The 26,342-nt window shown below is 40.8% G+C and overlaps 7 protein-coding genes, 1 non-coding gene and 1 pseudogene across 11 annotated transcripts; 5 read left to right on the top strand and 4 right to left on the bottom strand.

Annotated features, from left to right (window-relative positions):
* Positions 1 to 936: 936 nt before the first annotated feature.
* LOC129739704 (uncharacterized) lies at positions 937 to 2,855 on the top strand. Its single transcript, XM_055731208.1, has 3 exons — positions 937 to 1,132; positions 1,273 to 1,691; positions 1,757 to 2,855. Exons 1-3 carry the CDS (start codon positions 1,123 to 1,125, stop codon positions 2,642 to 2,644), a joined length of 1,317 nt encoding a protein of 438 aa, XP_055587183.1. The 5' UTR covers positions 937 to 1,122; the 3' UTR covers positions 2,645 to 2,855.
* A 132-nt stretch (positions 2,856 to 2,987) lies between these two features.
* LOC129739703 (MICOS complex subunit Mic60-like) lies at positions 2,988 to 6,925 on the bottom strand. Of its 2 annotated transcripts, XM_055731206.1 has the most exons (7): positions 6,674 to 6,925; positions 5,971 to 6,116; positions 5,703 to 5,902; positions 4,707 to 5,638; positions 4,409 to 4,637; positions 4,162 to 4,182; positions 2,988 to 4,070 (listed from the first exon to the last, which is right to left on the bottom strand). In XM_055731206.1, the coding sequence occupies exons 1-7, from the start codon at positions 6,722 to 6,724 to the stop codon at positions 3,445 to 3,447; spliced, it is 2,205 nt and encodes a 734-aa protein (XP_055587181.1). In that variant the 5' UTR covers positions 6,725 to 6,925; the 3' UTR covers positions 2,988 to 3,444. The 2 variants fall into 2 exon arrangements, with proteins under 2 accessions (XP_055587181.1, XP_055587182.1); XM_055731207.1 differs by lacking the exon at positions 4,162 to 4,182.
* A 1,266-nt stretch (positions 6,926 to 8,191) lies between these two features.
* Positions 8,192 to 9,957, top strand: LOC129739702 (3-hydroxyisobutyryl-CoA hydrolase, mitochondrial). 2 transcript variants are annotated; one of them, XM_055731205.1, is made up of 2 exons: positions 8,192 to 8,578; positions 8,736 to 9,957. In XM_055731205.1, exon 2 carries the CDS (start codon positions 8,790 to 8,792, stop codon positions 9,861 to 9,863), a length of 1,074 nt encoding a protein of 357 aa, XP_055587180.1. In that variant the 5' UTR covers positions 8,192 to 8,578; positions 8,736 to 8,789; the 3' UTR covers positions 9,864 to 9,957. The 2 variants fall into 2 exon arrangements, with proteins under 2 accessions (XP_055587180.1, XP_055587179.1); XM_055731204.1 differs by having other exon boundaries at positions 8,193 to 8,667.
* Positions 9,958 to 10,129: 172 nt separating this feature from the next.
* Trnap-ugg (transfer RNA proline (anticodon UGG)) lies at positions 10,130 to 10,201 on the top strand. Its single transcript has one exon. It is a non-coding gene; the product is annotated as a tRNA-Pro (tRNA).
* Positions 10,202 to 10,556: 355 nt separating this feature from the next.
* On the bottom strand, positions 10,557 to 12,752 carry LOC129739701 (mitochondrial import inner membrane translocase subunit Tim17-B-like). Of its 2 annotated transcripts, XM_055731202.1 has the most exons (4): positions 12,607 to 12,752; positions 12,053 to 12,247; positions 11,490 to 11,874; positions 10,557 to 11,154 (listed from the first exon to the last, which is right to left on the bottom strand). In XM_055731202.1, the coding sequence occupies exons 2-4, from the start codon at positions 12,194 to 12,196 to the stop codon at positions 11,132 to 11,134; spliced, it is 552 nt and encodes a 183-aa protein (XP_055587177.1). In that variant the 5' UTR covers positions 12,197 to 12,247; positions 12,607 to 12,752; the 3' UTR covers positions 10,557 to 11,131. The 2 variants fall into 2 exon arrangements, with proteins under 2 accessions (XP_055587177.1, XP_055587176.1); XM_055731201.1 differs by having other exon boundaries at positions 10,557 to 11,874.
* Positions 12,753 to 13,226: 474 nt separating this feature from the next.
* Positions 13,227 to 22,635, top strand: LOC129744715 (exosome component 10-like). The gene is made up of 6 exons (XM_055737384.1): positions 13,227 to 13,491; positions 19,394 to 19,538; positions 19,599 to 19,916; positions 19,981 to 21,468; positions 21,537 to 21,629; positions 21,742 to 22,635. The coding sequence occupies exons 2-6, from the start codon at positions 19,395 to 19,397 to the stop codon at positions 22,552 to 22,554; spliced, it is 2,856 nt and encodes a 951-aa protein (XP_055593359.1). The 5' UTR covers positions 13,227 to 13,491; position 19,394; the 3' UTR covers positions 22,555 to 22,635.
* LOC129744718 (thioredoxin domain-containing protein-like) lies at positions 14,481 to 16,027 on the bottom strand. The gene is made up of 5 exons (XM_055737399.1): positions 15,736 to 16,027; positions 15,340 to 15,664; positions 15,120 to 15,281; positions 14,927 to 15,052; positions 14,481 to 14,841 (listed from the first exon to the last, which is right to left on the bottom strand). The coding sequence occupies exons 1-5, from the start codon at positions 15,881 to 15,883 to the stop codon at positions 14,628 to 14,630; spliced, it is 975 nt and encodes a 324-aa protein (XP_055593374.1). The 5' UTR covers positions 15,884 to 16,027; the 3' UTR covers positions 14,481 to 14,627.
* On the top strand, positions 16,008 to 18,149 carry LOC129738311 (probable serine hydrolase; annotated as a pseudogene).
* On the bottom strand, positions 22,541 to 23,757 carry LOC129744724 (crossover junction endonuclease EME1-like). The gene is made up of 2 exons (XM_055737409.1): positions 23,611 to 23,757; positions 22,541 to 23,519 (listed from the first exon to the last, which is right to left on the bottom strand). The coding sequence occupies exons 1-2, from the start codon at positions 23,710 to 23,712 to the stop codon at positions 22,671 to 22,673; spliced, it is 951 nt and encodes a 316-aa protein (XP_055593384.1). The 5' UTR covers positions 23,713 to 23,757; the 3' UTR covers positions 22,541 to 22,670.
* Between the last annotated feature and the right edge of the window lie 2,585 nt (positions 23,758 to 26,342).

The following is a 26,342-nucleotide window of genomic DNA, read 5'->3' as shown; positions in this document are numbered from 1 at the left end:
AAATGAATGGTTACTCTACTTAACGACCCGTTCGCTGTATCGTAAAGTGCGTCCAAACGATTCCATTTCATGGAAAAAAGACTACCTTGATCGTACTTCAATAATCCAAAACTATAAAGCTAATCTTTCGTGTGTCTTAGGAAGAAGATAATGGAAATCGTAATTGTATAATACTGATTCATGCGGGACATACATTCCGCGTTTTTTTTAGTTCAAAAATACTATATAGAATTTCTGATACAGCTTATAGCCCGATTTTGTTCAGTGTGGAATCAGAAAATGCAAGCATAAAAGCTAGAATGATTCAATATTTCTCACAAAACGCTTTAAAGAATGAAAATCGTACTTGGGGGAATCTTATAACTTTACATTACGCTTTTAAGTGTTTTTCTTGCTTTTAAGGTAGACACACCGATTATAATTTTTAAAATAAGTATTAAATTTAATGCATGACAATTTTCAAATGGGAAATTGTTAACTAAATTAATTAACTAAACAGGTTTGAAGCTTTTATTTTGAGTCTTGAATTGAGTTTGCAATTAAATTAGATTAAAGAAAAATTATATAACTTCTAAATCTGAAGAAATAACAGCAATTTTCCAAAGACTACTTTAAGAGAAACATGATTTTGCAAATGCAATTTTCGCAACACATACATTAAAATAAATATCGTAGTAACACCCCATGGGTCAATTTTTTTAACTCTAGAATATTTTCTATGAATATTTGAGGTTTATCAGGTTGAAAAGGAAATCCTTCTAAAACATAACCGTCTCTTGATTAACTGAATTTTATCGATGTTATTATCAAAAGACCAAAATGAAAAGATTTAAATACCTAGGTACTTAATCAAATTTCGATATGTTGAGGCGATCCCATTTTATGTTGCGCCTAACTTTCAAACATAAAAACTGACAGCCACAATCAGCTGTTCGGCTTTCTCTTTTCTATCGACCACTGCGCTTCACAATTCACCAAAATTGTTTTAATGGTCATCTATATTTTTGTTTTTTATCAATATCATTGACGTTTTAGCATTTAATTTAGTGATAATACTGTGTAAACTGCAGCCATAAGTGCTTTGCTCTGGATTACGTGATAAAACAATAATCACCGACTGCAATGGAAGCAGGTAGTCTACATAAAATTGCTTTAGGATTCCATTAGAATGTCTTTGGTTCATTCGAGATTTTTTTTGATTTACTAATCGAGAATTAAATAATCTCATCAGTTCGACGCAATAAACAAATAATTTGAACCTTTTTTTAACAGCCGCAGCCAGAACCCAGGGCGATGGTATGGAAAATGAAGCCCTTGCACCGTTGGTTTCGTCTTCTGGGACCGGAATCAATCAACGACCAAAGCAATTTGGTGCAACGCACGTAAATCAACCACTGAAACTTCCGACCGATTTCGAACTAGAACGTTTGCTACCTCACTCGGGCTCAAATCCAGTTTACCGACCAACTGAGTTGGTAACCGCGACCAATGCTTCCCTGCCCCCTACCATTCCCAAAGGAAAGATTTTCAACCTAGTACCGAGGTTGGCAAACTCGGGACGAACCGCTTCCTCGGCCAGTGGAGGTTCAAGTGGATTGAAAAGTAGAGAACCACGATTTGTTCCTTTCGAGCCGTACAAGGGAGCCGTTAATCCGATCCTGCCCTACCGGAACAACGAAAATCGGGTTAAAGTAAGTAATTTCAAACTTCAACTATGAACTATGAAATATTCAAATAAGTATAATCTTTCTCAAAGGTCAATAATAGAAACAACCTGGATTTGAACGTGCTGGTATCTCAAATGTCCACCATAACTAGCAAGGAACTGAAGGGTGACGAAACCGCAGCCAAACGGGATTTCGATGCAGAGAAGCAAAAGTTCGAGAAACAGATCGACGAGCTGAAGAAAGAACGCGATTACTATCAAAGTCAGCTTAAATTTCAGGCTCAAGTTAATTCGGAATTGAAAAACCTTCTGGTAGCTGCCGTTGGTGAAGATCTCCAAACTAAGGTCAACGTCCTTACGGAAGACAAACTACACTTGGCCAGAAAGCTGCTGAATTCTGCTGAAAATTTATCCTCCCACACAGAGCAGATCGAGTTCCTTGCCGGTCAGAGTGAAGTTTGGCGAAGTAAATTTCTGGCCAGTAGCCTGATGGTGGAGGAACTTGCACGATGGAAGACTAGTTTGCTGCAGAAAAATACCTTACTACTAGCTGCCAACAAAGATATGCTAGAAACAACATCCAAAATACGCGAAATGCAGGCTGACATCTTGCACAATCTGAAATTTTTGTCCAATCAAAAAGATTTATCGCTGAAATCAGCCGATGTGCTTGACCTCACGGCTGAAAGTCTTAACATATCACAGCAACTGGTACTAGCTCATTCAGCAATGGGAATGCCGGAACCTCTGAAACTAGCCGGTCTGGAAACAACCTGTCCCGCGGAGAAGCTCGCCATCCAAGCACTACAAAACTCCAACGAACCGCTGATGAGCACCGATGAAGCTTTCCGTGCTATCGTGGGCCAAGCTTTCCCATCGATGAACTCCATCAAGCAGCAGATGTTAGAGGAACAGCGTCAGTTGTCTGGTGAGTTTGTGCTCGTCGAAAATTGCGCACCATCCGAATACGATGCTTAGGTCGGCCAGCGAAGCCAGTGAATGTGGGAGTTTTAGTTTTGAGTTTGGGGATTGATAATTTGTTATTTAGCAATACAGAAAGCGACCTTCAACCTTTGTTGAATAGGTAGCGATTTGAAAATGCAATCGAAAATAAATACAGCGCATTTGTGGATGCTTTTTACACTAAATAGACGATACGATCTAATAAATATACATGCTAATTAACCGATGTTAAATAATTTTTGTTTGAAAGAAATTCATTGGTCCGAAAGATATAAAAAAAACACTTTACTGTATTCAAAAGGTCATGAATGTCAGGATGTGATATAAGATGAAAATAGCGTTTTTCCCATAGCAGACGTTGGATTTAAGAATGTGTATTTAATTAATCTCCTTAAAGTACAATTATTTTGGACTCAATTTAGAGGTCTGCTTAAAATCAAAAAAAATAATAAGCGGTGCTCATAATTAACAACAATATTTTTCTCTCGCAATTCAAAAGGCTTCCTATTCATCTCAGCACCAATAGAACATGATCGATTATGCAATCACCTTAACTACTGAATTTAAACGCACACGATTTATGCTTCATTTGCACTACAGTTTCCAGAAAGGAGGGAAGCATTTTTCTCCAATTAGTGTCTTCAATGTCGTTAAACTTTTAAAAATTAAATAGAAACACAACCCGGAAGAGGACGGGTAAGCTAATTATACTGTACTGAACATAGTTAAGGATCATAAATTTGTTGCCCTAGCCAGAGCAATCCCAAATGGACCGAGGACGTGAAGGGAGCACAATTAAAAGCCAAGTTTGCTTTCTACAGGAATCGAATGCCACTAGACGCCGCGTGAGCCATTAACGTACTGGTGGCTTGTTGTGTTTCCAGCAGCAGTCTGGCTTCGTTCAACCACTCGAGTGCAGCCTTACGAGAAGCGCCCTGTAGAAGGTTCATATACTGGACTGTGCGCACGAGATCTCCTCGATCCAGCCAGTAGCGAGCGCGATTCAGGATATCGTAGGTGTCCAACTTGCTGAAATCGAACGGCTTATCTTCCAACTCGTCCCGAGAAATAGGAACATCGGGGCGGGCTATCAGAGCCGATTGCAGATACGACAAGAAATACATCGGCAGCCGAGCACCTTCGGCAGGAATGAGCGCCAAGCGTCTAGACACCTCCTCCACCTTGATGAAACGTTCACGCAAGGCATGCTCCGGATAGACACCGCGAGTTTTGGCCACCTCTGGCAGGCCCTTCAGTACGCTCGCAACCAATTCGTCGCCTTCGGCAGCCCGGCCTACGGCACTGATTTCATCCTTCAGCGGTCGGAGCTGTTCTCGCCAGGATTTGCCGGGCTGTCCGTTGCGAACCGATGACCACAACGATTGGCAGGCACCCCACAGCGATTGAGCCTGGTGGGCACTTTTCTCTGCAGCCGCACGCTCTGTTTGGGCGAGGAAAGCGGGAAATGTTAGTTAGAAGTATAAAAAAGGTATTTTAAGGAGAACATCGAACACAATTTATTTCGCAATCACCTTTCATTTCGTCATCGATGTCTGATGTAGCAGTGAAAAAAGTAGAGTAATGTTAGCGTCGGGTATTGGTGATAGTTATTGATCATTTTAGATTTTGAGAGGAATTAAAAAGAAACTGCATAACACTAACACAATCGTTATAAAATTCCTTAGTTTGTTAGAAAAACTGTGTTTTGCCTGCTATAGGAACATTCGGAATACCAATCGATATGAATAAACCAACAAAATGTGAAACATTCTCACTTACCCTTCAGTGCAGCATCCATGCCCTTCAGTTTGCCCAGCATTGTTGCGAGCTGTAGCTTGTAAGCTTCCTGCTCAGTTGAAAGTTTTTCGTCCAATTCTCGCTGAAATTTGCGCTTCATTTCGACTTCCTTTTGAGACAACGCATCGGCCAGATGGTCCGAATGGGCCTCCGATTGTTGCTTCAACTGCTGGCGCAAGTCTTTTTTGAAAGATTCTTGCAACTCGAAAACCTGTCAATATTCGAAGCAATGAGTAAAGATCCACCTAAAAAATAACAAGTAAATGGTTGCAGAAACTACCTGCTTTTGGGTACGTAGATTGAGCTCAGATCGTTGTATTCCGAGTTCATACTCTAGCTGAGATTTGATAGCTTCATCTTTATCCGAACCTCTAATAGATTCTAGAGCCCTTTTCAGCCGTTGCTCGCCTTCGATTTGCGTTTTTTGAAGCTCTTTCTGGAACATCGCTATTCGGCTGTAAGCATAAACAATGAACAGGTCCAGTTCTTCTTTTGGCATATCGATCTTCTTTTCCTGCAGCTTGATGCCCGGGAATAGTGACTCGATTTCATCGATAAAGTAATTTCTGGCTTTCTCCACCTTCTTCCAGTACTCTTCTCCAGCACCAGCCAACTGCCGAGCTCTGAAAACGTCTTCCTTGGCTTTATTCAAGTGATTCAAATAAGCTGCAATATTTTCGCGAGTTTGTTTCTTCAGCTCATCAGAACACTTGATTTCGTGACCGTCCAACAGGCGCTGTAGTTTATCGATCTTCGCTCGGGCTTGTTGAGCTGCGTCCTCTGCCGCTGCCAACGATGTATTTCTAGCAACGGTGCAGTTGCGTAGATGGGCCCACGAAGAATCGTCTAGTTTATCGGCCGAATTATCCACCACTTTTTTCACCTCTTCGGTATAATTTTTCAATACATCTACAGCTTTTCCGTACTCCTTAATAGCTGTAGCTGCCGATACATCGATTTGGTGCTCGAGATCCGAGATCGATTTCGGGACCTCTTCGGTCGAAGCAACGGCCTTGGATTTCAACACACTGGCACCGGTAGCAGCTGCAGCTGGTTTAGCCGCCTTTGCTGGTTCACTTATTTTAGGGGCTGGTGCCTTAATGGTTGAAGTAGCTGGTTTTTCAACAATTGGGTCAGGTTTCGCGAGCGGTGGAGATGGAATGGGCACATGAACCGATGATTTGGATCGGGTCACGGGTGGTATATCGGCCTCTGAAATTTTAGTTTTAGCAAATTGATTGAAAAAATTCAAAAAATTTAAAAGCACTGTGCTTACTCTTCTCCGACTTTTTCTCCTCATCGCCATTGCTGAAAAATCCGGTTACGCTGGAAGTATAGCCACTGATGGTGCTGGATATTTCGTTCAACTTTTTCGTTACATCTTCTAGTGGGTTTTCTTCCTGCAGCAAGGTTTTAAGCACTGGATCCAAAGCAGGAACTTGCGATACTAGATACTTTCGAAATTCATTATCGTATCTGTAAGGTATAAAACAGCATTTAAAGCGAGTACTCATGCAATTTGTTGTAAAAAGTTTTGGTCCTACTTAGCGTAAGCCACCACACCGCCGCCAATTAGAAAGGGTGACAGGACCACAAGAACCTTTCCGAAACCGGCCTCCTGCAAATGTGGCAAACGGCTGGTTCCCGCACGCTTGGTACCGAAGTTCCGGAGCAGCTGAGAAGCTTTTCTCTGAAAAAGTTATTCATTTTTAAGGTATTAGGATTATTCAATATTTTTTCGAATTATATGGCAATAGAAATTTAAGAACCTAAAAATGATCTTCACATTGAGAATACTATATAGCCGTGTTGCTGTAAGCTATAGACAAACTTGCCAGGACCCCAAAGTAATGATCAAGATTTTCATCCCGACTGATAAAGGGACGACCATAAATCGAATAGCTTGAAGCATTTTTGGTCCCCAATCATTAGGAATTAATTCAAGTAGGTAATATTTTTTGTTTGTTTCGCTCATTACATATTCGATCTCAAAGCTGTGGTATATGAGGTGAAAAGTGTTCACCCGATCCCACAGGTAACCCAAGAATCAAGCAGGTGCATCACTCTATCAATGACCGCTTGCTCAGAGTGGCAATGATAATGACATTCGTGATGAGCTCAACAAAATTTGCGTCTATATTCTGCTTTGGTGACATAACACCATCTTTTCGTTTCTTCGCATATCGCAAATGCACGAAGGAAAATTCCGAACAACCACCCAGCCCAGTCAGTACGTATTTCACTTACCCCCGTTCCATGGTTCACCAGAGCTGCTCGCTGCAGTAGCAAACGATACATTTCCAGCGGTTTCTGGTGTTTCTGGTTCCGTCCTACGGCGCTTTCTTTCGGTCCGGAGCAAGCAGCAACGGGTTATGTTTGCACCTAGCAGGTAATTTTTCTCACCCCACGGTAGAATTTTGCAAAAGCACTCGCGCACGCACGCACCTCCTGACCGACCGAACCGGATCGAAAAAAAGTCACTACTGAAAGAGCCCCAACTCACGATTTTTTTTTGCGGGGAGCTCGCGTGTTGTGACAGTTTGCTATTTCGCCCGAACATAAAACGGCGAATATTTGAAGCGGTGTTAGACTAACTGGTCGAAAATTTATATTAGTGAAGGCTCACCAGCATGTTTAAAAACAACTTGTTTTTCATGTGTTTTATATATGAAGGGCCCATATTATTCGCATCAAACTTACCTAGCATGAAGCCAAGAAGCCATAGGCTTCAAATTTGTTGAATAAACAACAAAACAAACAACGCTATTGGAATTTTAACGCATTACGAACCAACCACGAGGTATCTCGTTTTTTTCACTTGACATTTATGCGCTCTATTGAGAAGCATAACTCAAACAGGATACATTTTATACAGAAACTTTATTATATAATGACTTTGCGCCAAATAGGATACAATCGTTCGTTACATACACTCTTAGGCTGCTTACAAACAAAAAAAGGAAATAGGTTTTATTGAAACTTTAAAATCTTATTTATATCAAAATTATACCATTTCTAAATAGTCTGTTATACCGTATTTTTTTTCACCTGGAGGCAAACTAGAGGCAACCTAGGTTCGCTCTAACTGCTGTCATCGTGCTCATTTATTGCTCGAGAGGCAACCTAGGTTCGCTCGAAAAAGGGACGGAGTCGCCCTGAGAAAAAAGTCAGTTTTGCGAGAAGTTCACCAATACTCTCAACGTTGTTGTCAAAACATTAAACAGCTGTTTTTGGCTGAAAACAAAACAGTTGAAATAATGAACGGGCAAATGATTATTGCCGCGATTTTGAACCTCTCAGCCAAGCAAAATCGTACTATCTGCAGTCCAGTGCAATCCGGACACAAAAAACGGCAATCCGGATGTGAAGAACCGAATGAAGAAATCCAGAAGGGAGAACAAAATGACAGCTGCATGTAAACATTGCGCTCGTTCTCACGCACACCTACGTATGGAATAACTCGAAACCCGAAACTTGCTTTTTTATTCTGACGGTTCTAGAGCCAAATCCGGAATCAAAAAAAAATACGCCATTAGTTTCTTCGACACGTTGAGCCAACAACTTACTTTATGGCGTATTTTTTTTTGATTCCGGATTTGGCTCTGAAACCGTCAGAATAAAAAAGCAGGTTTCGGGTTTCGAGTTATTCCATACGTAGGTGTGCGTGAGAACGAGCGCAATGTTTACATGCAGCTGTCATTTTGTTCTCCCTTCTGGATTTCTTCATTCCGGATTGCCGTTTTTCGTGTCCGGATTGCACTGGACTGCAGATAGTACGATTTTGCTTGGCTGAGAGGTTCAAAATCGCGGCAATAATCATTTGCCCGTTCATTATTTCAACTGTTTTGTTTTCAGCCAAAAACAGCTGTTTAATGTTTTGACAACAACGTTGAGAGTATTGGTGAACTTCTCGCAAAACTGACTTTTTTCTCAGGGCGACTCCGTCCCTTTTTCGAGCGAACCTATATACTTGCATGGCTTGGTGTGGTGAGTATGCTGCCGAACATCGCAGATTCGGCGGAGGCATCGAAAACCGCTATCAGTTTATGATAGTGGTTGACGACAAGCAGTTTTGATACGGCCAACTCACGTTGTTTGTGTTGTTCTTTCATTGCAACTCATTGAACAACATTGTTCCCTTCTACTTTTCGGGTCTGTATTTAATTTATATCGTATTCGAAACGTGCTTACATAATCGCATAGTTCAAACCCGGGTTGTGGTCATTCATTGTTTGAAAATGGTATGATTGGGAATCTAAATCAACAAGTAACATTTATGTATTCATAAACTTTGTTTTACCTTACGCAGCAACTGTTCCGCGGAATCCAACGTTTATCACCTACTGCGCAGCTCCTGCGAAACATGTCATCCGGAGCGGAACGTACCGTCATCTGTGAGGACATAAGCAAGGATAAGGGGTTGATCACTTTGAACCGGCCTAAGGCACTGAATGCCATTAATTTGGACATGGTTCGCCAAATTTCCGCCGCAATGAAAGGTTGGCGAGACACGAAAAATTTGGTAATCATAAAAGGTGCCGGAGAAAAATCTTTCTGTGCCGGCGGTGATGTTCGAGCTGTAACGGAAAATGGCCCAACTGAATCTTCGAAGGCATTTTTTCGTGAGGAATATCGTTTAAATGAACTGATTTCGAGCTACCGTCCCGAGTATGTGGCTCTCATTGATGGAATTACAATGGGTGGAGGAGTTGGATTGTCCGTGCACGGCAAGTATCGGGTTGCCACCGAAAGAACAATGTTTGCCATGCCAGAAACGGCAATCGGCCTTTTCCCAGACGTTGGTGGAAGTTTCTTCCTTCCCAGGCTGCAAGGAAAACTTGGACTTTATCTGGGACTAACCGGTTTTCGACTTAAGGGTAAAGATGTTCTGAAAGCTGGAGTCGCTACTCATTATGTCGACAGCAAAGATATTGAAGCTTTGCAGCAAGCCTTATTTGCCACAAATAACAGCACCGAGGTGGCAAACGTGCTGGAAAAATTTAACGTTAAAGATAATTCCGAATTTGTTCTGGCCAAACATCTGAAACAGATCAACGAATGCTTCAGCGGCGAAACTATAGAGGCAATCATTTCTAACCTCAACAAAGACGGATCTGATTGGGCCAAGTCAACTCTGAACACATTGTCCAAAATGTCCCCCACATCTCTGAAGGTCACCAAAAAACAGTTGGAGATTGGAGCAACTTTGAATCTTCGTTCGTGCCTCAAAATGGAGTTCCGGATGGCCGTGCACAGTGTGACCGATAGCGATTTCAAGGAAGGTGTCCGTGCAATGTTGGTCGATCGTGATAACAACCCCAAGTGGAACCCGGCCACCCTTAATGACGTCAACTCGCAACAGGTCGATCGGTTTTTCGGCCCATTACCTTGTGGAGATGAACTGGTTTTTGAGGATGAAATTAAAGCCAACCTGTAGGAACGGGGAAAAAAAGTTCCGATATATCCAGTGGTGATGGAAAACCCAAGTGCATTTATTAGTTTTTTATAATTATATTCCATCGGAAGTTAAGACCAATAAAGAATGAAATTCTTTTATAAAAATGCTTTAATTTTGTTTCATTTACCTACGTACATATTTGAATTATTTATGCTGAAAATTGTCAACTACGTACCTTGAAAAATTGTTTAATAGAAATAATAATAACAAACCGGTGAAATGCTTAGACCCTATGAGCCAATAGCGGCTCAATGGTCTAGGGGTATGATTCTCGCTTTGGGTGCGAGAGGTCCCGGGTTCAAATCCCGGTTGAGCCCGTAGTTATATTTTTGAGGTTTTGCCATTCCCCAAATCCTTCCAGAATTTTACATACCTTCGGTTCTCGAATAGACAAAATCCTCATAAAATATCCATGAAGCGCGCACATTTTATTTTTTGAACCACGACGGAAATATTGTTTTAAAAAAGCACGATGTCACTTACGTAGAATCGAGGACAGAAACAGCAATTCATCCGGCGTTCTCCAGGTTTTTTGTGACTCGTCGCTGTAGGTAGGTCCTTCAATAGAACTGATAACCTGTGTATTGCTGATGACGCAATAATGACAATATTTTCAACTGGAATTCGACACCCCCTAGGACCTTTCTTTCGATCAAATTTTAGGTTTCAGCATTTCGAAATTAACTGTTTTATTTATCCCAGCAATTGTTATATACAGCAAAACAGGAAAATCCTTCTGCAAATCGTGATTCACCAGGAAAGCAAGATTTCGAATGAACAGAAAACTGAACATAATACGCGACAGTTTGGTTTCAAAAGACACCCAGTTTACAGCAAATCCGGCTGCTGGACTGCAAACCATCACGGATGTATTAGAGTTGGTGTATTTAAATATCAAAATACATAAACTTGTGTTGCTTTTGAACTTAGTTTTTCCTCGAATCAAACGAGGAATCAACAGATTGCTGTTTTAACCTATCATCGACCTTTGGTTCCTGGGTAAGGGACACAGAAGGTGCCAATTCTGGTGATATCCTGTTCTCAATTTTACACTGAAATTAATAGGAGCCCTAAACACTAAAATACACATTCAATAATCAAACCCATCACGTTCGAACGTTCCAGTCACTCTTGAGCGCACGCTTGTCAGCCAAGACGAATTTTATTCATCGGAAGCAAAAACGGGCACATCAGTACACTTATTCTTTATACCGGAGAAAAAAAGAAAATCCTTTAACAAAACTGGCCTAACCGATTCCTTTTTCTTTCCCTGCAAGAGAATTGGAAAAGAAAAGAAAAACGGGAGTCACTTTCAGGCTAATGATCACAGGAGGTAAGTTAGTGGCTCTCTGGAACCGATCGGAGGCTAGTAATGAAAGTTCTCAGTTGTTTGTTTGATGTTATATATCGAAGCTGTAACGGAGGGCAGAATAGTTACGATTGCCTTTTGTTGATCCGTTAACACCTGATCGTATCTTTCTAACCGGAATTGTCAATCGCGTTCATTCAAATATCCGATTTTCTAAACGCTCGTTTTAAATTTAAAGAGTGTTTCATCTAATGCCTACGATGTTCCTTATTACTGATAATTTTGCCCGGACTGACCGAAACCGAACGGCATCGCTGAGGAAGGGCTACCCGCTGGAGAACCGGCCCCATTTTGACTTGGATCTCCCAGGGCCGAAGGATCCTCGACGATCGGTTGCGAGCGGAATTGTTCGGCCGACAGTCGAGTGAACATGATACCGACACCCTCAATAAGAGCTAGCAACACTCCACCGATAATGGCGCTACCGGCCATCGCGCCGACACCGTTTCTAGCTGCCAGAATACCACCGGTGGCCGCACCACTGATAATAGAATTCCACGGATCTTCCTTTTTGCGGAAGTGAACCAGTGTGCAGTCGATTGTGCTGAACATTCCGCCCCATACGGCAAAGTTGCCGGCGATGACGGGTGAGCGGGATTTGATGGCTGACAAACTACCGACCTAAAGGAAAGGAAATAAAGGGATTGATAGAAATTAGCATGGATGAAAAATAATTGTGTAAACAAATCTAGAAACTTTTTTTCTCATTTCCTTGACCCTAACTATGATTATATGTCGATGGACTGACGTTAAGTCAATACAATTTACAATTACATTTTCTTGTTACATCGACCCTTACCAATCGTCTGCTGAATCCGGATGGTGCATTGCGGAAACCTTTGATAGCCTGAAATACTCCTCCCCCTATGCAACCCATGGCAAAGGCACCTCCACAGTCGTCTACGATGCGATACGGACATGGTTCACGGGCGTATTCCTCCATAGTGTTAGGGCGTGATTTGTTGTATGATTTTTTCGATAGTAGTTAACTTTTCTGAAAAATATTTTAAGCAAAAAAACCACAATACGATCACAATTGGCTCCACCTCCCTATCAGTAAGCGATTTTGTTTGACGCGTATTTTGTTTGGCTTAAATTACATAACTGGTTAATCATGTTTTACATTAAACCATTATCTTCATATTTGGTACAGCAACAACTTCCAATATCAATCGACTGTATAGCTAACCCAAGTCATTACGCCTATTACGCAAATCGAATGTCATTTTCAAGGACCTTTTTGGCAATGGTTTTTAATTATCATATTTCATTCCCAATAACGTGCCAAAACCCAATCCTCGGCCTGATTTTCGACAATTTACCGAAATTGCTATGCATTAAATCACGACATACCGTAGTTTGTAGTTTTTTTTTCGTTCGATTTTACACAATTATTGCAGGAATCACGTTTGTTACATCAATTTTCTTCCATGAATATCTTTTATCATCGTTCGTTCTTCAGATTTTTCTTTCTGTCTCTTCCGCACACCGCAGTCGAAGACCAGCACGCGTTCGGAGTTCGAAAAAGATGTCAATTTTATAACAGTCGACATAAGCCCATGCAGCAAAAACTGAGTTCACGTTGCGGAAATTTAAGTAAGTTTAGGTAATTTTAAACAAATTATCAATATTAACAAAAATTAACTATTCAATTTTTAATGTTTTGAATTTACACATTAAACACACCATACAGGAAGTTTTTTTAATCAGGTTTCGTTGAATCAGAATTAAAATGTATTGTATTCCTATTACAAAAGAAACGAAAAAAAATTATAAATCAACTCAAATTATATATTTTTTCTAAATATACATCCTATTCATTCAAGTTGTTGTTATCATGGGTTATACAACGATTAGGTCATTAATTATAACGATTGTTATTTGAACATCAGACCGGAGGGTTGATTTCAATCATGACCGTTTGGCAAAAGAACTCATTTTCTTTTAAAAGATTTTGTTAAATTATATTATACCGTATTTGTTTATGCCGAGTGTTGCACTAGTGTTGCACTGGTGCACCACTAGGTGCTGTCAAACTGTTTGTTTATTCGGACGGTGTTGCACTGGTTTTGACCTGTCGGAGTTCTGCTAACGGACGGTGGCCCACCGATAATTTTGCCAGTGTTGCGAGAGAGCGTGTGAGTGAGTGAGATAGCAATACACTGGCGACGATTTGTGTTTGTTTTTATCGGGTACGGTGGAACACTCCACGAGTGGAGAAAACAAATACAGTATTAGGTATATACATTTATCATTCCCCCTTATTCTGCGCCGCGCGTGAGGTGACAATAGTCGAGTCGAGTCGGAGTCACGTGAGGGCTCGGCATCGTCGAAAGGAAAGAATGAAATTGAAATTTCCCTTTATTCGTCTCACTCCAACAAATTTCAATTTCGAGCAGTTCACTTTCATTACTCGAATGAAAGTGAATCCTCTCATATTCACTGCTCGGGTGAAAGAAAGAAATTCAAAAGTCAGCAGAAGAGAATTTCAATGATGCTTGAAACTGCCCGCAATCAGTCGCGTGGCAACAGATTTCTTGATGTGTCCCGTGCAATTGTTGGTATTTTTGTTGATGCGTTTACCGGCCATGTCGGCCTGGCACCGTGTGCATCTTCAAGCAATTGTTGGTGTCTTCCTTGGGCGCCAGCAAATTGTTGTTTTCCAGCCGGCATCAGCCGGCTTTGTTTTCGGAGGTATGCGAGTATACGCAATGAAACTTTCACTGAAAGGGATATGCTCGAATTTCGTTTTGAAATGAAATTGACGATTGCCAGTTTCGAACGAAGGAGACCGAGGTGAAAGCGGAGTGAAATTAGCGTTTGCCGAATGTGAAGAAAAGCTGGTGTGGGAGGGAATTGACAGTGAAGCTCTTTCGAATGACGCGTTTTGTGCTCATTTTTGAGTGACGATTGAAAGTGAAATTGCCAGGGCCTGGTCTTGTCACCTTATTCCCGAAGCCGATGTGACAGAGGTTCATTCCCAGCTGACTAATAGTTTAGGATAAGAACTCAAAAGGTTCATTCTCAAAGACATTTCTCACCCAAAGCGACTATTGGAATCGGGTGACTCGAATATCGTCACTTCACGCGCGGCGCAGAATAAGGGGGATTATGTTGTATTGTATTTTTCGTCTTGTCTTGGTATGGATGATTTTTTTTACAAACCACTAGGATTTTTCGAATACAACCACTTACTACTTTTATTTTTATTCGAAGAAAAAAAAACAGATGGTTAAGATTTTTATTGGGTAAAATGCACCATTTCATTCATGACATTTCAACATAAGATGCTCAAATTGGATCGGATTGATTTTATTTGCTCGTTTGGAAGTTGATACTTAATCTTAAAAGCTTTAATCACATATAAAAGTCTTTCATTTAGCTTTCTTGGTTTTAGTTTTTTTGCTTTTGGCAGCAGCTTTGCATCTGGTAATAATTGCAAGAACAATAGCTCCGGTAAATCCAAGGACTACAAATGCAAACATCGCTAGAGCAGAGTAATATAACGTTGGATAGTCTCGGTGAAGTTGGTCAACCAGTGCGGGTAAATCCTTGAGAAGCACCACAGCACGTTCCACAATTTGATCGCTGAAATGAAAAAAAAGAAGTCAATACTAACAAATAGAATGTTCATTTAACATCATAAGTAGAAATAGGAAGCATTTTAACGTACAATGGTGAAGCAGGTGCTGGTACTTTCTCGGGTGTAGCATTTCTGTACCAGTCTTGAGCAAATGACACAAACGATTTCACGTCATACTTGGTAATTTCATAACGGTAATATTTTCCTTGTCGAAGACTGCAATACAATTTAAAAAATGAATTTCAAATTAAATGTTTATCAGAACAAGTTGTAAATGACTAACAATATAAAAGCAGGTACACTTCCCACGCGGAAACGCTCTGCAGTATCTTTCCCTTTGCCGTCTTTCTCCATGCGTGCTACGTTCATTCGGTTTTTGAGGTCAGCTGCAACAGCTTCCCAGACGGCTGTTAATCGTTGGCAATCGACGCAGTTCGTGGTGTAGCTAAAAGTTGAGTTAACATTAAAAGGAGCTTTAACATGATGAAAAATTTCGAACTTACAACATGATAAACCAATCACCCGTTGTTGCTCCACTCGATGCTTGGGTAAGGTGCTCAAAGTTCTCATCGGACAACTCTTTCACATTCGGATCCTTGTTGTGGACCAGTTTCCCAATTAAGGCATCTTCGTTCACGGGACCATCGTACAGCAAAGGCACACCATGCCTGAAAAATACTACGGCTGGTTCCTTCTTGGGGCTGTATAGGCGTGCCATCTGGCTGCTTACTGCTTTCACGGCTTCCGCTTCAAGATTATCTTTGATTTCTTGAACCAACTTTCCTAACACCGCTTCCAGTTTATCGCAATTCTCACAATCGGGTTTGGCTAGTAAAAAAAAGGTCTGTCTAGAGAACTCTTTCAAAACTTTAATAATTTATTATCAAATAGGTACTTACTGAATAAAACCACTAAATTCGAGTGGCTGTGGAACATCTTAACCAGATCATCATCATTAACTGTCCGAATGGAAAAACCGGAGTTGGCAAAAACGCCGGTAACAATTGAAATCGTAAAGATTGTCAAACACATTAAGTTGTTCGACATTGTGTGGAGCTAGATCGGAGAAATAAGAACACAGTTGATGAGATATGAACTTCAAAATTATAACTTTAAATTTATCAGATTAATCCACAGGTGGGCATCATCAATTTATACGCGATGCGCAATCATGATGCAAAATGCATGCATGCAGATGCGAGCAAAGTGGGCACGTTGACCATCGGATTTGGAAATGATTTGCTGCATAGGGCACTGTACATGAATAGAGAAATACACCCAGGAAACTTTACGATAAAAACTTTTAAAATAAAATTATGTTTAAAAGGCAAATTTGTAACATTCTATTCTGAGCGTATTGATAATTTCGCGTTTCGCGTCCGTAAATTGATTTTTTTTTCTATCAAAGTGATTTTTTAATCGGTGCTGGCGTTTGTAAATTATAAACAAACGTATGCAAAAGCATTAAAGTGATTTGACATCTACCAAACAATCGGTCGACTGATGCATCACCCAAAATCAATTTCAGAACGCGTCGTTAATATGAGCAATTTTTTTTTGTTTCGATTATAGTTGTTTTACCATCTTTATGGCATTCGCGACTTTATCAACGTTGCAGTTGGCGGATCGTTATTGAAAAACTTATCCGGAACAACTGTGTTCGATATTTACTCTTGGGCTCGAACTCACGGACATCGGCTCAGGAGACAACATACTTGCCAACTGAGCTATATCACAAGCCCAATATGAGCAATTATTTCCAGTTTTTGCACTGACATTTGTACCGAGAGGTTTTAAGATTAATTGTCCCGATTGTACACGCTCAGCAGCAAGTTATTCACACTTGCAAATGTTTTTAAAGTTTAAAACTAGTTTATTAAAGGCCTTTATTTTTACAAAGTTTCAATGTGCCGAGTGTATTCGTTTCACTAGGTTAGTAGGGAAGGGTGCCGTAATAGTCGCGGCGATACGCTCAGCAAGTGTGCGTAAGAAATGTGAAAAACAACTCTAAAGCAATTAATTTAAATTATTATTCTTCTTCTTCCTCTATGTGTGGCTGCGATGTGCGAGTCCACGATTGGATCGGCCATATATCCAGCGGTTTTCTTTACGGCCCACCCCGTCAGTACATCGTTCCGTTGTTACGGATTTTATTGGACTTGATGATTTTCGTGTGCATGAGTTTATTATTATTCAGATTGTTTTTTATAGAGAATTCGTTTTCGTGTGGTGGTGCACCGGGGCACTACCGGTAGTGCACTTTTTGCTGTTTTCATGCTCGTTTTCAGGATGAGTAGTCCACTGGTAGTGCACCATAAAGTGGACGGTGGAACACTCTGAAAATATTCGGTGTTGCTTGCGCTCTCACCAATACTATCATGAATTTTGACAGCACGTGCTTCCCGATGTAAACAAATATCAGATGGTTGGTTTATTTCTATACCGCGAAAATTGCGTTCGAGCTGTTTTTTTCTCTTTATTATCCCGAAGAACGGAAACTTGTTCCGGATTCAATACCAGTGCCGTTTCCGCCTCTGTTGCACTTAATGAACGAATATCGGTGGGATAAGATGGCAATGATGGGGCATTCTATGGGAGCAATCATAGCTTTCATGTTCACGTCAATGTTTCCAGATAAGGTGGAGTTTCTGATTGGAATTGATGCCCTTAAACCGCAGTCATATTACCCGAAAAGATTTATTTCTTGGGCTACTGTGATGGCCAATAAGTTGCTTGAAGCCGATAAAAGGAATCGCGAAAGATCGGAACCACCAGCCTACACGTATGAGGACATGCTGGATCGTTTGTTTGAAGGAACCATGGAATCTGTCTGTAACGAGAGAAACTGGTCCATATTTACTGCAAAGAAACATCAAACCGTCCAAGAAATTTCCCGGCAAATATTATTTTGATCGTGATAACCGAATAAAGTACAACAACATTCCCGGATGGTCGGATAAAGTGAACTACGCTCTGACAAAGCAAATCAAGGTGCCACAGCTGGTGATCAAGGCCATCGATTCACCCTATCCTGGTTCCAAAGAAGGCTTCGATGAAATGGTCGCCATACTTAAGAAGCAAAATTCCATGTTCCGCGTGAAGTATCTGAAAGGTTCCCATCACATTCATTTGACCGATTCGGAATTGGTGGCACCCGTTGTGACAGATTTTCTACGGAAACATTGGGTCAGACAGGTCGATGAGGTTGTTAGCAAATTGTGATTTATCAGAGTATAAGGAATGCATGTTGTAAATTATAATATTTCTAAATTGGATTAGGTGTACTTTGGATTAAATTATAAAAATATACCAAATGACGAAACTTTTATTCAATATTTTTTCCTGTACTCTTGTTCTATATGCTTTTTTGAGACATTTATTATTAATGTTTATTATAATTTTTTGTTTTTAAAAAATTTCACCTGGATGGCACGTTCCAAAGCAAACAACGCTCCCAAAAAGAAATGTGCCCAGAAGGTTTGCTGCAATCGGTTCCAGGCGATGCCGAAAAAGAGCAGGAAATCCGAGTGCAAAAAGGCCAACCCAAAGATCTGGTGGAATCCCCCAAACCGAAAAGTTTTCTTGTTCGGGAGGGTCCTATAAGTTGGTCTCCACAGCAAGAAGCGTTCAGCTGCATCGAAGCTACTCTGCTTCGAGCCAGCTTCGAGCTGTGCTTTAGGGTGACGATGCTCGGTTGCGCCAAGTCCTGGATTCCCACCCGTTGCCCTTCAAAAACGGTAGTTCGAGACTACACCCGCATTGGGAGCTTGAATTTCGTTCGTTTCGGTCTGTTAGCAAAATTTCCTCCCCCGACTTCCGCGATCTGAGTTCGCCAATTTGACTTCCAAGAATTTTTCTTTTGTCATCTGAAAACGGAAATAGGTACTCGAGGTATTTGCGAGGAATAAACGTTCAAAATACCGGAACCTTCAAGATGGGGTCTGCAGTCTAGCAGCAGCAAACATAGACCACCCAGAATCAGCCGGTATTGCAGTTATCATCAGAGCCAGAGGCGAATCTACCAAGCAAAATAAATCTGAAATCTTCACAATTCAACATAATATATAAATTCATGCTAAAATTTTCATATTATTTAAAAGATAATGATCAACTAAAGTAAATTTCATTTCAATTTTCGAAGTCAAACGAAAACAAATACCAGCTGTAATGGATTTTTGACAGCTTGATGTTTTCTTTTGACACTGCCGATTTCACGCACACCAACAAAGATTAGTGCAAAACTCGATTCATGCTCGTTTTCAGCTTGGAAGGTGCAACACTTTCGGGTGGTGAAAACAAATACGGTATTAGTGTAATGATGCCCCTTGCAGCAAACATTATACGAATTCAATGTCAACGGAAGTCGACATGAGGGTCGCCCATAAACGGATATCCAAATGTTGACAGTTTTTCATAAAATAAAAAAAAATCACAACGTGCATGCGTGTGTTTGTTTTCATCGAAAAATTCAACGTTTTCGGTGTGCTTTCAATAGATTTTGTTTTATTGCTACCTATTAAAATCACATTCAACTTTTACCGTATGATCGCAAAATAGAATGAAACCTCATACACCAATTTCTGCCAACAAAGGAGGCCGCAAACAGTTGTCAACGGGGAAAAATTTAACTCCAAAATCGGCGTCGCAAATGAAGCATCCTGCTCGAGATATTGATTCCAGTCCGATTCGAAAATACACGGACGTAAGTTCTTGATTTCCCTAAATCAATAGTGCAATCAGTTAATCTGGTCTTCCTTTTCAGTCCGGTCAGAAGCTGATAGTGAACGCCATGCGCTCGGTGCTGGCCTTGCCGGCTGGAAATTCTCGAGACCTTTACGCCTCTCATCCGAGCTTTGTGCGCATCATGGACTCACATGCGAACAAAATTTTGCACGCCATCGGGGACGTACTGAAAATGCACGATGTCAAAGGGAATATTGTTCTGCGAGACCGGGAGGAAAAGTTCGAGCTGCTGCAGGAATTCAACGATACGATTTTGGAACGAATTAATTCAAACCTGGATGAAGTTGCTGGTATCAAGAAGAAGCATGAAACGGTCCTTGTTTCTAGTGAAATACAAGTAGGTACAGGTTTATGGTTTCAAAATGCACATTTAAATTCCTTTCATTTTTTTTTTTCAACAGATACCGACTGAACCACGCCATCGGCTAAGTGGCAATTGGAACGAAAACAATCGTGAAAGGTCTAATGCTACGGCATCTTCACCAGCCGTGAAAGCTACCCTAATTACGGCAACCAATATAGTCCGACCGCAGGTGAATTTCAAGGTTCCAGTTGACAATTCTCAACTAAATCCTTTCGTTCCAAAAATCAAATACAAGCCAAATTCTCTAAAACCTTTGGCCGTACTCCCTGAGTATGATGATCTTGGAAACATAGCCAGTTACTTGCATCCCTACGAGTTTGAGCTAGATAAATTTCAACCTTCGAAGGAAGACATGAAACTGAAGGACCCACAGAAACCAATTCTTTTGGAAGACACGCCTTTGGATTTCATCGATAAGGAGAATCAGTTGCCCGCACTAATGGAAGAATTGAGGCAAGCCAAAGAGTTAGCCCTCGACTTAGAACACCATTCTTACAGAAGTTTTCAAGGGTTTACTTGCTTGATGCAAATATCTACTCGCAAAAAGGATTACATTCTAGATGCTCTAGCGCTGAGAGAAGAACTGCACGTACTGAACGAAGTTTTTACCGATTCAAAAATCATCAAAGTTCTACATGGTTCAGTAAGCGATATCGAGTGGCTCCAGAGAGATTTGGCCCTCTATGTGGTAAATATGTTCGATACGGCTGAAGCTGCTAAAATATTGGAATTTTCAAGAATAGGGTTGCAGTTTTTACTCAAACATTACTGTGACATTGAAACCGATAAAACTTATCAACTGGCAGATTGGCGCATTCGTCCCGTTCCAGAAAATTTCATTGATTACGCTCGTAAAGATACACACTATTTGCTGTACATCTACGATTGTATGAGAAATGAGCTCATTCAGAAAGGTCCGGCTTTGCTACAGACCGTCTACAACAAAGCAACTTTCCTGTGCAAACAACGTTACGTAAAACCGATTATCAACGAGGACACCATTATGAGTGTTTACCGTCGTTCCAAACATGTTTTCGACCAACGTCAAATGTATGCTTTTCGAGAAATTCTATATTGGCGGGACAAAATGGCACGCCAGGAAGATGAATCTCCCGGCTACGTTCTGCCGCAGCACATGGCACTGGATATAGCTTCGAAACTTCCCCGAGAAATGCAAGGAATTATTGCTTGCTGTACTCCTGTACCGTCTTTGGTACGGCAACATCTGCACACCCTGCACCAAATCATTCTGAAAGCCCGTGAAATTCCTCTCAATAAATCCGTTCCGGTAGCGATCGAACAGCAGAAGGACACCCGCCACAAGATGCAGTCCACTTTCGACATCAATAATCCGCTTTTCTGCCCGCACGATGCCAGTCACTTGCATCACAGCTCAGAAAGCGGTATGGAAACTAATTTACCTACTTTGTTGGATGCTCCGGAAAAGGTTGGTTCGTGTCAGCGGATTGTGAAGAAACTACTCAAAGAGCAACCCGAAGCGAATGTTTTTGCGGAATCCAAAATAGTGAGTGGTCTTCTAAGGGTGAAAGTACCAACCTCAATCATTTGCCTCCTCCCTTTTTTTCTTTTCAGAGAACATTGGACGATAAAGGACGATTAATTTTAGACGACAGTGCTTCGGACGATGGTCGCATGGTTAACTTTATCGAAATGCATTATTTAAAAGTGAGTAGTTTTATTCATCCTTATAAACCGTTAAATTCAAAATATTTAGGATTTTTAATAAGGTGTCGTTTTGATAAATCTAATTATTTTTCCATCAATGGTTTTTTTCCAGCACCCTGACAGCAATCAGAATTTAAATACATCCTTGCATCTGTCCTATCAGGATCGCAAATTCAATACACCCTATGAACGACACCTGGAAACGTGTCGCAATCGCCAAGATGAACCGGAACACTCAGAAAAGATCATTGAAGAAAAGACTATCAATATTACTTCACTAAAAGAAGAAAGTGAAGTCAAGGAAGAGTCATCGAATAAGCCGAAAAAGCAAAAAGCTCTTCCTCTGAAAGTTCAAAAACGTCGGGAAGATCGAGAAATGAAGCGTGCGATACTACCGGAAACGGATGAGCCGGCCGCCAAGTTATGTTTCAGCAGCTATGAACCGCCACCGAAAAAGGAAAGGCGTTCAAAGGGCGAATATCCACTGCAGTTGAAGCCGCTTCCAGAGCCCAAAAATGAAAACGATTTTGCAGATGGCGATAGCGATACCGAAATCCGTGGAGCGAATGAAAGTAGTCAAATGACGAAGTCAAAGAACAAAAAGAAGAAAAAGAACAAGCGCGGAAAACCAATCGCAAACAGCAGGGATTCGCAGCAAAGCTCCAACAAACCAGTAAATTTCGATTACAAAAAAGTAGACTTTTCCCGATTTCAGGGCGGGTCTAGACCGCTAGAACATAAAAAGGGTAGAGGTGGTGGTAAATTCGTAATGCGAAGACCATCGCGTGAGGATGCTGAAGCTGGTGAAGGTTCCAGCAATGGCAACCCAAAAAAGAATATTCACCCCAACAGTAGGATAGCGAAAGGGATTCAGAAGACCCAAAAAATGTTCAACTTCAGTAGTAATAATTTAAAAAGGAAATGAGCTACAAAAAGAGTAATTCATCTTTTAGAATAATTGTAATCGGATTTTTTGTACAAAGATGCAAATAAATTTATGTAATATTGAAAAAAAAAACATTATTCATATGAACCGAAACATCACAGCTCTTGTTTTCCTTCGATTGTACTGTACAATAAATAAATTTTTTTACTCAGTTCAGGCCCTATTCGTCTAATGGAAGTAGTGATAGGACCTGCTGCTCTTCGGATAGGAATATCTGCAAGCAAATTTGGTCCATCAGCAGCGAATCGAAAAGCATCAATGAGCTGGCTCAAACTTGGATAGACACTTATAATCGCTTCAGCCACTTCAAGGGTCACCGAAGGTATCTTGATCAACTGGTTCTGGTACAGTTGGTGTAGACCGGCATTTCCTTCAACACGGACACATCCTTTCTTTTCATTGCCCATGTATAACTGCTCCTGGCTGTATTTATCAGCTTGCTGCTGTTTATATGGTAGCTCTGCTAAACTTTTGCCGAGCTGAGCAACAAAAGTACCAACCTCTTCGGCCGTTTCAAGCAACTGATGCGAACAACCTCCGAAAAGCTGCACTTCCGTAAGAGCTGTTTCTGTTTCGGTTCGACCTACACAACCACGATTTGCCTTACAGTGACTGACCAAACCAAATACCAGAAGGGATATGATTTTACCGGGATAAAGCTGTTGGATCTGTCCAATCGTTTGCAGCAGGTTTCCAGTTTTTACGTGCTCAACCAACCGATCCCCTGGAAGAAGATAAACAATGTGCTTTTGATCCACAGTTTTCTCAGTCATGGATCCCTGAGTTGTTAGTTGTTGTTGAACTGCTGCACGGTAGAATGTAACAATCCTTGGAATCAATTGCCGCTTGATTTCGTACCTCAGATTCAATTCGTTTAGTTTGGTAAGCACTTCGGATCCGTAGGGATCCTGGAGGAAATCGGGGTCTATGACAGCATGTAAGAACTGAAAATAATTGAAGTTTATATCAAACGTAACATGAGATTAAATTTTTTATCCGACACGTTGAACACAAATTAGAAAAATTATATTTTACCTTATTGCAATTTCCAGGTTTGATGTTTCGTTGGTTTTCATAGTAATTCAATCGATCTCTTTCACATGCGTTGCTTTCTGCGTTATTAGCGCGACGCGACATTTTTCATTTATTTCTATGTTCTTAAATGCATTCGTTTCTATAGAGTTACAATTTTAAACAAGCGACAGTTTGTTTATGCAGAGTCCAGTATCGAGGGCTCATTCTTATTAGATAACCGTTATAAGATTCCAATTGAAGTTTTAGTACAATGTTGAAGATGAAGGTGTCACTGTTGTCGCTTAGGATTTAACAGAGCACATTCAGCTAAACGGAGAGAGAATAAAAAAAAACGTGAGAAGCAATTTCACGACTGGTGTTTTCGGTGTGAATTTTCTCGCAAGCCAGAGGCGTATGCATTGGATCGAATAGTTTTAGCCCGTTCTAGCACTGACCATTATTATTATACCGTATTCGTTTTCACCACCCGAAAGTTTTGCACCATCCACGCTGAAAACGAGCATGAATCGAGTTTTGCACTCTCCTTTGTAGGTGTGCGTGAAATCGGCAGTGTCAACAAAAAACATCAAGCTGTCAAAAATCCATTACAGCTGGTATTTTGTTTTCGTTTTACTTCGAAAATTGAAATGAAATTTACTTTAGTTGATCATTGTCTTTTAAACAATATGAAAATTTTAGAATGAATTTATGTATTATGGTGAATTGTTAAGATTTCAGATTTATTTTGCTTAGTAGATTCGCCTCTGGCTCTGATGAACTGCAATACCGGCTGATTCTGGGCGGTCTATGTTTGCTGCTGCTAGACTGCAGTTACCCCAGCTTGAAGGTTCCGGTATTTTGAACGTTTATTTCTCGCAAATCCTTCGTTCGAGTACCTATTTCCATTTAGATTACAAAAAAAAATTCTTGGAACTCGGATCGCGGAAGTCGGGGAAGAAAATTTTGCTAACAGACCGAAACGAACGAAATTCAAGCTCCCAATGCGGGTGTAGTATCGAACTACTGTTTTTGAAGGGCAACGGGTGGGAATCCGGGACTTAGCGCAACCGAGCATCGTCACCCTAAGGCACAGCTCGAAGCTTGCTGATAGCAGAGTAGCTTCGATGCAGCTGAACGCTTCTTGCTGTGAAGACCAACTTATAGGACCCTCCCGAACAAGAATACTTTTCGGTTTGGGCGATTCCACCAGATCTTTGGGTTGGCCTTTTTGCACTCTGATTTGCTGCTCTTTTTCGGCATCGCCTGGAATCGATTGCAGCAAGCCTTCTGGACACATTTCTTCTTGGGAGCGTTGTTTGCTTTGGAACGTGCCATCCAGGTGAAATTCTCCGCCTCTGTTGGAAACGACACTGGTATTGAATCCGGAACAAGTTTCCGTTCTTCGGGATAAAAACAGCTCGAACGCAATTTTCGCGGTATAGAAATAAACCAACCAGCTGATATTTGTTTACATCGGGAAGCACGTGTTTTCAAAATTCATGATAGTATTGGTGAGAGCGCAAGCAACACCAAATATTTTCAGAGTGTTCCACCGTCCACTTTATGGTGCACTACCAGTGCACTACTTATCGTGAAAACGAGCATGAAAACGATAAAAAGTGCACTACCGGTAGTGCACCGGTGCACCACCACTTGAAAACGAATTCTCTATAAGAAAAGCGCGACGCGACATTTTTCATTTATTTCTATGTTCTTAAATGCATTCGTTTCTATAGAGTTACAATTTTAAACAAGCGACAGTTTGTTTATGCAGAGTCCAGTATCGAGGGCTCATTCTTATTAGATAACCGTTATAAGATTCCAATTGAAGTTTTAGTACAATGTTGAAGATGAAGGTGTCACTGTTGTCGCTTAGGATTTAACAGAGCACATTCAGCTAAACGGAGAGAGAATAAAAAAAAACGTGAGAAGCAATTTCACGACTGGTGTTTTCGGTGTGAATTTTCTCGCAAGCCAGAGGCGTATGCATTGGATCGAATAGTTTTAGCCCGTTCTAGCACTGACCATAGTTCCAGCAGTGATACTAGTATACCTTATCTTATATGTTAAGTGCCTACGTATTATGATAGTTTAATAGAAGTATGGAGTAAACTTTAAGGAAGGGGGGGGGGGGGGGGGTTATTCTGCGAGTCACGTAGGGAGGTGATCGTAAAACTTCATTTCAACATCCTGACTCTAGGAAACGATTGACGATTGAGGAAAGAAAGGTTAGGTGATGCTTAGATGATCCTCCAAAGCCGATGGCAGCTCATCTAAGCTAACTAATTTTTTGCTTACGGAGTCAGCACTATACGAAATGTTGGCAACTCGCGTCACTCCCAGGATAAGGTACATCGGGGTAAGTGTGGACGCGGGGTAAGTGTGGACGCGGGGTAAGTGTGGACGCGGGGTAAGTGTGGACGATGGCTATTAAAACGATACTATACACTATTTTCTCAAACTTTCAATGCAGAATGTTCAATTTACTTGTAATCTATCCAACAACTGTGAAAAAGATACGATTCATACAATAACGGATGTTTACAGCGACTTTTTTTAAATTTTCTATTTTCAACTACGATGTCAAGTTGATGTGCATCTTTTTCAATTGCAAATATCTCGTAAACTAGCTGGCTCTCGATGAAAAACTCTACATTGAAACAATTCTTACATTCCAAACAACCTGTTAGAAAAAGAAACGGCGGTTAAAAACGAAGAAAACAGAGTTTATTTACAAAAAACTAAAATTTGGT

Source organism: Uranotaenia lowii, chromosome 1, assembly GCF_029784155.1.
Source record: "Uranotaenia lowii strain MFRU-FL chromosome 1, ASM2978415v1, whole genome shotgun sequence".
Lineage (NCBI taxonomy): Eukaryota > Metazoa > Arthropoda > Insecta > Diptera > Culicidae > Uranotaenia > Uranotaenia lowii.
The sequence above is the reverse complement of the archived record's forward strand: the minus strand, read 5'-3'. Positions and strand labels throughout refer to the sequence as shown.